Source organism: Petromyzon marinus, chromosome 23 (genome assembly GCF_048934315.1).
Source record: "Petromyzon marinus isolate PM22_M1 ecotype Great Lakes invasive population chromosome 23, UKy_Petmar_22M1.pri1.0, whole genome shotgun sequence".
Classification (NCBI taxonomy): Eukaryota; Metazoa; Chordata; class Hyperoartia; order Petromyzontiformes; family Petromyzontidae; genus Petromyzon; species Petromyzon marinus.
In genome coordinates this window covers 5,722,087-5,732,748 of record NC_133689.1, presented here as the reverse complement: position 1 = coordinate 5,732,748, position 10,662 = coordinate 5,722,087, and the positions used below count along the sequence as shown (strand labels likewise).

Sequence of the window (10,662 nt, the reverse complement as noted above, 5' to 3'; positions counted from 1 at the left end):
GACCAGTTAGAAAACAAATATAACGAAATGGTGTTGACAGTTGTATTTTTAAAAGTAAATATGGGGCCGTCTTTGGTTATTTTGTTACTATATTTAAACGAAACAACGAATCTCGGGTCGTGCGTTTATGATCATTTGCATAGAGCGGTGTTTTGCAGAAGTATTGTTAATCTAAATTGTATCTTTTTTATGAGGCGTTAATGCCTACTTTCATTTCCAAAGGCGGGTGGTGGGGGGGTTAACGACACATTTATAAAAAATTTTTTTACGGAGTTTCAGTTCAAACGACGAGTCGTTTGGTTGAACTTGGGAGATCCGGCGTCGTATAATGAAATAATACGAACAATATATCATGTTGCAATTCTTCAGTGTGGAGCCGCGAATTATCTACGCCCTCAAGCACGAGTGGAAATGTTTACTTACGTTGTGTGCCAGGTATTAATGGGCTTTGCATGCTGAGCCCTCCCGTGACGCGTGTAAACATATAGGTTTTCAACCCTCCCCAAGACGACGTCCGTAAAATCAATAGCAAGCGTATCGCGCATGTAGGACGGGCAGATGAGCTAATGTTTTACAATAATAGCATAACAACAATAATATTGAGTTCGTTTGTATCGTAGCATCATTTTTATGCAACTATATATTTTTGTAGGGGTTTTCTTACCGTACTTTTAACTCCTATTGCGTTTTTTTGTATTGTTTGTTGTAACTTTATGACCCGCCCCAACTTGACATCTGTGAAAAAGAGCTTTATAGCTCATCGGATTGCTCCGGAATGAATGAATATTCTGATTTTGAACTGCATCACATAACGCTGTGTAACCCACAAACAACGGAGGCGTGTAAAAATTAACAGTGCCTCAAAAAATGAAAATAAATAACGATGATTCAACCAATGGTTCATTTTCATAGTACACGTGTATTGCAAACTTTTTAGCCCATTAATGAGCGTTTTATAATGCACGTGGTGAGGAAATCGGAGCATCCGAAGAAAAACCCACGCGTGCGAAGGGGCAACACTCTATCCCAGTACAGATAGGACAGATTACATGATTCTTCATTTGCTGTACCGCCTACTCCTGGTGAGCCAGGGTACTGCACCGTTGATTGTGCCGAATTCCTGAACCGTGTCAGCCCAGTTTTTTTTCATGTGGCACAAAAATAACAGGTCCCTGCAGGGTGGGCTGGTAGGAACATTGGAATGTTGCGCAATTTTATTTTTACACCCCAACAGCACGAGATTTCACTTCGTTAAAGTATTGAAAGGGGACGGACGGACGGACACATTAATCTATTGCAGGCTGGTACACTCAGTTTACAACTTCGTTCCTACCAGTATAAGTGGCCAAATATTGTAACGTGCACAGATTTCAAAGAGATTTAGAGGCAGGGTAAAGGACAGACAAACGGGAAGGGACTCGGGGAACCCAGAGGAAACCCACGCAGAACAGCAGGCGATCGTATATACAACTCCACATAGAAAGGTCGAGGAATGGAACCAAGGCTCTTTGTGCTGCGGGGCACAAGGCGTTACCAATGCACGACCCTGTCGCCGCCAAAGAACATCCACAAAAATATATACGAAGCTCCTTAATCACAAGCCAAACATCATTACGCAACCCTGAAGCCGCTGGGGGGGGGGGGGGGGAAACAAGCGAGTACGTTTTTGACAGGATTCGTAATCACCGTCTCAATCGAATGTCTGGAAAAGCCAAAGAACAATTCGTGAGGACAGCTTCGAAACAAAATCGAGGGGAGAGAAATCAAAGTGGGGAGGAGGAGGAGGAGGGGGTAAATGATCCCGCTTCAAGCAATGACATACCCGTGTATAATAATCTGCATCACCGTGCTTGAAAATTACATGTTAGAACAGAGATACAACTCCAGTTCTAACTGCTTAAGCCGTATTTATGGTAGAAATGGTAAAACTATTAAAATTATTATTCATAATCTTGATACTGGAAAAAAATATGTACGATCGATAAACATAACGTAGTATTTTATTATCATAATAAGAACCGAATTAAAGAGTTACATGAATGACAGGAATCCTATGTGAAACTGACTACATTTGCCTTGAGAAAGTACACCGGAATGAGACAAATTCATAACTAAATTGTCACTTTAATAGCGGATAGGATGGGTTTTTTTATGATGCAGTCATCGGTTGACAGGGCTAGGACTATTAACTCACTGCACCTTATGTAATCATGGGTGGCTGACTCTGGATTCATACCGAGGTACTCCGTGTCTGAATCTTGAGCCACCTAGCATTCACTGAGCACTCGCATTAGTAACTTTCCACTACATTAAGACCTACGACTTACAATGTTATGTTTGGACGATGTTTGGACGAATACATCAAATAATTTATATTTTGAGATTTGGGAGAAAAAAAAACGAATACACATTCGAAGGCCCGCAGAAACGGGTTGTCAACCAACCCCCTTATTCTGTGGCCCATTCTTCTGGGAGTAGTGCAGAACCAACGGGGTTGACAGCTTAACAATTGTGATTTAACGTGAACCACCAACCCTCGCGCCTCCTCCGAAGCGCAGGATCACACAGGCGGCGCTTATCACCGTAATCCGTGTATGGTAAAAGGGCCATCTTTGGTCAGAGACGCGTGCTCACACAAACACGAACATCTCTCCCCCCCACCCCCCGTATTGCCTCAAAAGAGTACTGGGGCAAGTGCTGTTAGCGAGCACACCTATGTATGTATGTTGATCTTCTTTCGCACCGTACGTAGCCACGCGTACTAATCGGAGGTGCGGCTCTGAAAACGGGCACGGCGCACGAGTGGGTGGGTGGGTAGCCAGTACCACGTCCGACCGGCTTTTGTCTCCCCAGTCGCGATGTTTACACACTGCACCAGGAACTCATCTGAGGCTGAGTCTACTTCAGGGGAGGCCCAGGATCGGATCAGATAATCGTCACTTGTGTTGGCCCTGAGCGGGAATGGAACTCCGTAGCGCAGGACGCTCAACACTACCACCACCGCTGCCCATAGACGCGCGAACGCACACAGACAGGCGCTGTGAGCAACAAAGACAATTCAGCACTTGGGCAACGTCTCTCGCTTAGGGCAGATTGACAGACAGAGAGGAGCGTGAGTGATCCCCTATCTCGTGCGCACTGCTAACCAGCACAAATCACACCCCATGTCAAACGCGTCTCTGCCATTTCTGCTGATGGGGAGCGGTAGCGCAGCAGTTCCTGCGTCGCGCGATGAATCCCCCGGTCAGAGTTCGATTCCCGCTCACGGCCACCAACATCAGTGGCGATTATCTGAACCGATCCTGAACATCCCCTAGGTCGACTCAGCATCAAATGAGTACCTGGGGCGGTGTGTAAACATCGCCACTAGGGAGACAAAGGCGGCCGGGCGTGGTGCTGGCCACCCACACCCTCGCGTACCGTTCCGGCCTTCATAGGTGCTCGCAAACAGCACTTGCCCCAACAGTCTGTTCAGGCTATACGGGGGATCTTTGTCTTTGCTGCTGCTGTAGGATGATGCGTGTAGTGGGTGGGCGGGCGGGCGAGCCGGCTCTGCGTTGCTGGATTTGCTATTGCTGCTGCTGCTATTGAGCAAGAGCAGAAATTGTATTCTTTTAATTTATTTATTTGCCTGCGCGCACAAAGCGAGAGAGAGAGAGCGAGAGCCCAGAGCGAGAGAGGGAAGGGACAGCGCAGAGGAGTTGATGTCTCTCTCCTGTTCAGCTCCGAATGGAAAGGCGTACGCGACCCTCAGCACCGTTACAAGGCAACAGCGCAGTTGTGCAGCGTGCAGACTAAGATGCATCACTCTTAACCATATTAATAATACAAAATACGATTACTAAATACAGTATACAAACACACCAAACCTCCTATCCGCCTGCACCCGAACGCGAGACCCGTTCTATAAATAGCGACCGAGTGGTAAGAATAGGGCGCGGGAGAAAAGAGTTAATACGCGCTGCAAAGCTTTCTATCTTTGGCGAATTTAACGGCGTGTGCACTTTCCTTAATGATCGATGTTTAGATAATAATACTAGTAATCGATATATATAAATAAAACGTAGCACCGGTTACACACCAAAAAGCAGCGCTCGCTCAAAGTCGTGCGTTCGACGCGTGCACAACACGGGGAGGAGACAGCGAGAGGCGCCGCTAACTCGCTCAACTCAACTCCCCACGCTCGCACGGAACGTCGCTCCGCACGTGCTCGCATGGTCAACATATTCGCTCGCTCCGGCGCCGGGGGCGACCTCTCCTTCGCCGTATGCACGGCCCGAGGAGCGAGCATGCCCCGAGTTCGTCTTCATTGATGGCCCTGCGCAGTGGGACCAACTACTGCCTGGGCCGTCTCTTGCGCATCACGGGCAGCCGCCGAGCCAGGCTGAGGCGCTCCAGCAGCCTGTTGTGCCTGTCCGCGTCCGCCGAGTACTCTCACCGGGGCTCCCCGGCAGGACACGGCACGGACCATGTTGCCCCGAGCGGGCCAGACAGACACCACAATCACCATCACCACCACCATCATCATCACCAGCAGCAGCAGCAGCAGCACCACAACCAACACCGGCATCAACAACGCCTCCAGCAGCAGCAGCAGCAACATCAGCAGCAGCAGCAGCACCGCCATCAGAAGCAAGATCATCACCACCACCAGTACCTGCAGCAGCGGCCACAGCACCAGCAGCAGGAATCTGAACATCAACGTCAACAGGAACACGACCACTACGACCATCACCACAATCAACTTCCGTATCACCACCTCCAGCAGCAGCAGCAACAACAACAACAACGGCAACACATCGAACAGCACTACCACCATCATCAGCAGCTGCAGCAGCAGCATCACGAATACGACATCCCTCGCCAGAGTTACTACCACACCGTCAATCACCATCATCCTAACCATCATCTCCATCAGCAGCATCATCCACAGCAGCAGCAACAACAGTACCAGCAACAGCAGCAGCAACAGCAAAGCCAATTCCTTAATTCCGAGTTATACAATCACCCCTACTTTCAGCAACACAATCAACATCATCACCATCCTCCTCATCCTCTTCATCCACAGCACTATCAATCACAGCAACAGCAGCAGCACCACCAGCACCTGCAGGAACTGCAACTGCGAGCCCTACAGCACCAACAGCAGCAGCAGCAGCATCAGCATCATCAGGCGTGTGCGGGCGGTACGAGGAGGAGACGGTGGGGGGTTTGGACAGCCCTGCTACGCTGGGGAACCAAGTGCCTGGAGAATTGGAGAGTTCGCTTGGCTGGGGCAATGAAACGACAGAACGCGCGCACTCTCACGCTCATCGCTGTCACCTTCGTCTATCTGCTGGTGGGTGGAAGTGTGCTGTGGGTGGGATGCTGCTGCTGGGTGCCGGGGATCTTGTGTCTGTCCGATAGGTCACACACAGAGAGAGAGACATCGGCAGTGAACAGGAGGCCACGTGGCAGTCTGTCGGTGATGGGGTTTCTTCAGTTATGTTTATTCATTTATTCACTCGATTATTGTTTAAAAACACCACCTCCCTCACCGCCCCCCCGGCCCCCCCAGTGATAGCCCGTTGGGATTTTGGAAGCAATACCCTCTAGAAGTGTAAAGGCGCAGCCCTGCAATGTCTTGCCCACGCCACTGCTGGCGGAAGGGCATCCACTATTTCTTTAGCGCTGTGTTTTTTTATATTTAAGTTTGTTGTCCTTCTCCCGCACGTCCGAATAGCGCGGTCGACCACGTACGGTGTGAAAGAAGTTCAACAAACACACATCCACTAGAGGGAGCTCTAGAGAGAACCCCCCCCACCCATGGAGGGTATTTGCTCCGACTCGTCCACGATGGCCACGCGTCGTGGAAGGAGGTGGGAAGTGCTCCAGCTTTACCCCGCCTCAAGCGACCTGTCGATCGATTAAAGTATTAAACGGTGGCGTGTCCATTTACACCGCTGGGCGGTGGATAAAGGCGGCGGTTGAAGGGTGTGGATGAGAGCCAGGCGTGTGTGGGTTGCGGGGATTAGAGCCTTGGCAAATTATTTCAACCGGCTCTGCCGGAAGATTGAGCTGGCGACCTCAAGATTTCAACATTGCAAGTCCGATGCGCTTTCAATCAATCTGCACGCTGAATTGACGATCGTTGATTTTCAGCACCTTTGTTCAATCTCATTGCTGCATGAATACCTCCCCCACGCCTTGGTGGCCGTGGGGCTGTTTGACCATACTTCACCATGCTGGTCGGTGCGAGATCGTGAAATGGAGGGGGGGGAGGGTGCTACAGATATCACTGACCAATGATGTCAGTCCTGGTAGGGAATTGAACTCAGGTAGCGAAGTGCGCGAACCCCTGCACCACTGATTTCCACTGGCCTCTGTATAGCAGCGATTGACGCGCCTGATCCCTCGAGTCGATAACGCGAGTTCCACCGTGAGAAGTTATTGCGATATGGACATACTTGCCCCCTCCCACACCTCCTGCCATCTTAACGTGGAATTTCCACCGGTGGCTGATGGCTGCTGACGGAGATGGGTGCCTGCCCCATCGCTAGCCTGAGCAAAGAGACGCGTCGAGGAAACACACAATCCAATCGCTTGTGGATCATGTTCAAAAGTGCCTTCTATCACATGTGATTACAACACACGAAGATAATCAACTCTCGCTCGTTATGTCACGGGGTCTTATGTCGCTGTAAGCCCCTTTATTTCCCGGGCACCTCCGATGAGCACAGTTGGCTAAGTACGGTGCGAAAGAAGTTCAACATACATAAATAAAGGTGTCTAGCGTAACGTCCACTTCTCAGCTGGGGGTGCGCACTTGTTTTTGTCGGTTCCGAGCTTGCAGTGAATCGCCGAGTGCGGGAATCGAACCGTGTTCTCCATCGGAAGCGGCTTAGTGGCGATCCCCGCTGAGCCACTTGGCTATGAACTCGTCCCAATGCACCGTCTGTGCGCCAGCCATTGCCTCGAGGCAAGATCGCGAAAGAGGCAGCCGCGACGGTGGTGATGGTGGTTTCTCACGCCTGTTCTCCAACTTTTTTTTTTTGGGGGGGGGGGGGGGGTGGGCAAGGGATGGCGGATCGCAGGCAGATCGGGTTGTGAAACCTCCAAATTCTGCTGTTGTTGCGATGAGATCGCTGTCCAGCAGGTGGGTTTGTGAACCTGTGTGTGCCGACCTTAGTGTCTTTTTTGTAACACTTTGCGTGCTCAGCCTTTCCTGTTAGTCCAGGTTATTCCTGCACACACTGCTTAGTAAAAAAATAAAGGATTTGGCCAAAATCGTAATGTAGGACCCTCCTCAAAGCAGCAACATTTGTTTTACAAAATCATTGCAATATTTGGTCCATTCAAAGTAATAATCCACCCGCGTGTGGGCTCGGCTGTAGAGCAAGCAGCTCGCAATCGGAAGGTTGCGATCTCAAATCCTGATTGATCGTTGGCTCAGCTCAAGATTCAAATTAGGGTCGATAAAATTGTACCACATTGTCGGGGAAATCAATTGTGGTTGTCCTAAAGAGTATATCAAAATCGCCGACGTCATTTACAGCTCACTCAAATCGGGTTACCTTCACTGGGAGGCATGGTCAAAGTTCGCCTTCAGCGACATATTGGCGAACATGTTATTATAGCGTGATGCTTATTGACAGTAAGAAAGGGGTGTTGGGGGCTGAATCTATGATTCTGGCCTTTATCCACCCGTAAAATACTCACTGAGATATGAGATATTAACTACCTCGCCTGGTGTACAGGAGGTCGTGGGTTCGATCCTGTCCCCGACGTCTGTATATTTGAAGTTTGCGTGTCTCTCTCTTGGTAGCATGGATTTTTCTCCCAGTCCTCTGGTTTTTCCCTCCGCATTTATAAACATGCATTTAGAGCATTTGGCTTGCATACATTTGCACGTGATAAGCCACCTGGTTGAGTTATTATTTGCGGCTTCTGTAAAAGAGCTGTTATAGCTCAGTGGGCCTTACCTGGTAAATTAAAGAAATGTTTATTTTCTAAATCACGCCTTCTCATTGCATCCATTTGCCTGTAAAACTGATAGCACTGCGAGTTTAAAGACGGTCCCTCAATATTAACCGGTTGCTCGACAGAGTTGAATCATTGCGTTAAAGCCAATACACACAGAGCACGAGCTGATGCTGAGCTACCTGTCAACATCAACAGAGTCGAATGAGATTCTCAGCTGTTGACTTTTACACCAAAACTAACAACGTGAGAAGGAGGGTGCCATTCCAGAAAAAAGAATGTAACATCACGTTTCCATATACATATTCGGTGGCTCCCTAATGTACACACAAACATCCCCTGTAGAGCCTGTTACAGACTGTAGGCGCAAGTGCTGCTAGCGAGCACCTATTAAAGCCGACACGGCACACGAGGGGGGTGAGTGGCCAGCAACACACCCGGCCGCCTTTGTCTCCCCAGTGACGAATTTTAAAACCGCCCACGGTGCTCTTTTGGAAGCTGAGCCGACTTAGAGGAGGCCCGGGACCGGCTGAGATCATCGTCACTGGTGTTGGCCGTGAGCGGGAATCGAACCCGGGTCCGCCGGTTTCGCAGCGCGACGCACTAACTGCAGCGCTGCCGTTTCCCACAGCACGGACACACACACACACACGCACATTTACCTATCATCATACTTAGCCATGGTATATCTACTGCCTGGGTGAGGGCCTGCCTGCAACGTCGCCATGCAAAAAAAATGCCACGTGTCGTGCCACTGCTGCGAATGCACTTATCTAATCGCTCGGTCTCAGACGTACGTACACAATGCGTTTCATACACACACACAAACATGATTCTCATTACTACATCTCTGTGGTGTTCGTGCTCTTGCGTGCGATTCTTTCCTCTGGCTTGCTGCTATTCCATCACCAGTCTTGTCCGCTGGCCATCGTTATCATCATCATCATCATCTCCGATCACGATGGGTCCTGCCCGAGCCCGTTTATTGGTCTGGTCCATTTTGCCTCTTCTCTTTAAATCTCGGTAATTCTGAGAACGTATCTCTCCACGGACACTGTTGTGCCTACATCGGCGTTCCCTTAATTTTGTAAAGCTCATATTATGTATTCACTGAAAGCTAAATTACGTTAACTCTTACACTTTCCGTTTCCGGGAATTTCGTTAACTCTTACCAGTTGTAAGCCCTTACCACTCCTCTCACAAAGCCACGATAATCACCCTGTAATGTTTTAACCCTGTCGGATCTCAGAGGCGAAGCAGGGGTGAGCCTGGTTACCATCCAAGTAGTTGCCTATTTGGATGGTTTCCGCGAGATGGCAGGGACAGCGGTGGGTTGTCGAATCTATCTGTGCTGAGCTTTGAATGTGGTGGGATTTATTTGAAGCACGCCAGTTACACACACTCGTTTTATATTTATGGAATTGGACAGACTTCCTTATACAAGACCCTCCTGTGTATTGACAGTCGGCGAGGCTTTCTTGGAGAATGTGACATTTGTTTGTTATTTATTGGTGTATGAATGCAGAGGCCCATATAGAAACTTCCCAGGGGCAGTGAGGGGGGAGAAGATTGTCCCAAAAGTCCAAGTTTTTAAATCGGGCCCTACATTAATAATTAAAACATCCATTGTATTTTCTCTTGAAAGTATCAATAAAAAGCACATTTTCATGGTCTCAAGGTAGGGGTGCTGTCATCCTCCATTAGCGCCCCTCCCCTATTTGATTCACCGCTGTATAGATGTGTTATTTTAAATCTTCAGGTCTTCATTTCTCACTCGATCCCTTCTGGAATGTTGCTAGGCTGGCTTGAAAGTAATGATACATCGCCATTCAGGCATTTCTTCTTCTTCTTTCGTACGCATTAATAGCAGCAGATCAAAGATGTAATTTTAGATGTTGTTATCCACTCAATTGTCTGTTCAGAAGCAGAGTGGATCTCGTCCCATTGCTCCTTTAAATTAATAAAGACTGAAGCAGCGGCCAAGCGTTTACGATGCGCGGGTCGACGGTGGTTTGGGATTCGTGGCCACACCACTTGCTGGCCGCCGAACCTTCGATAGCGCAATTTGTGGCATCGCCACGTGGCCCGGCTCCCTGATTCGGCTGATGATCGACAATTGGCGACGTGGAAATTTTAAACCGCGAGGTTCGATGGCAGGGTGCTGCATGAGATGTTTATTTTTGTTTTTACATCCGCCGCGCTACCAGCAGAGAGTGTAGGGTACGCCTACACATAAGAATCCGATATTATTGTACTTATATTCTTATATTGCCAGGAAAATATGTATATTTAAAAAAAAGAATTCATAGATGCATGGACTCACCGATGTTGTCAGTGGGATGAGGGGCCAAAGTAAGTCTCGGAACAGCGTTCCTAACTGTTCCGGCTGAAATGAAACGCCAAATATAATATCCCTATTGAAACAATAAGCTGTGATGACACATTGACACAAAAAAAGAAGCCGTAGCAAAGGACCAAAAATAACAAATCACCAAGCCGTGCGTGGAGGTTTAGGAACGCACAACCAGCAAATGGTTCATAGTGCCCACTGCACAATCATCCTGGGAAGCGCCTCGTCCTTTTAACGCTGATGATCTGACTTCTCAATGACGCAAGCTCGCGCTCCCGCAGATTTCTAGCGGCTTTTGGGAATTGCCTCTTAAATCACCGTTATAAATACCTGCGACGAAAATGGGAAACCAG

General features: G+C 48.8%; 1 protein-coding gene across 1 annotated transcript in view; it reads left to right on the top strand.

Annotated features, from left to right (window-relative positions):
• The first annotated feature begins 3,550 nt into the window (after nt 1-3,550).
• The window catches only part of LOC116945228 (uncharacterized), a 32,714-nt gene continuing 25,602 nt past the window's right edge, over nt 3,551-10,662 (top strand). Inside the window, exon 1 of the mRNA XM_032959536.2 lies at nt 3,551-5,338. Coding sequence (XP_032815427.2) covers nt 4,268-5,338 — 1,071 coding nt within the window. The 5' untranslated portion in view covers nt 3,551-4,267. The remainder of the gene's footprint in view (nt 5,339-10,662) is intronic.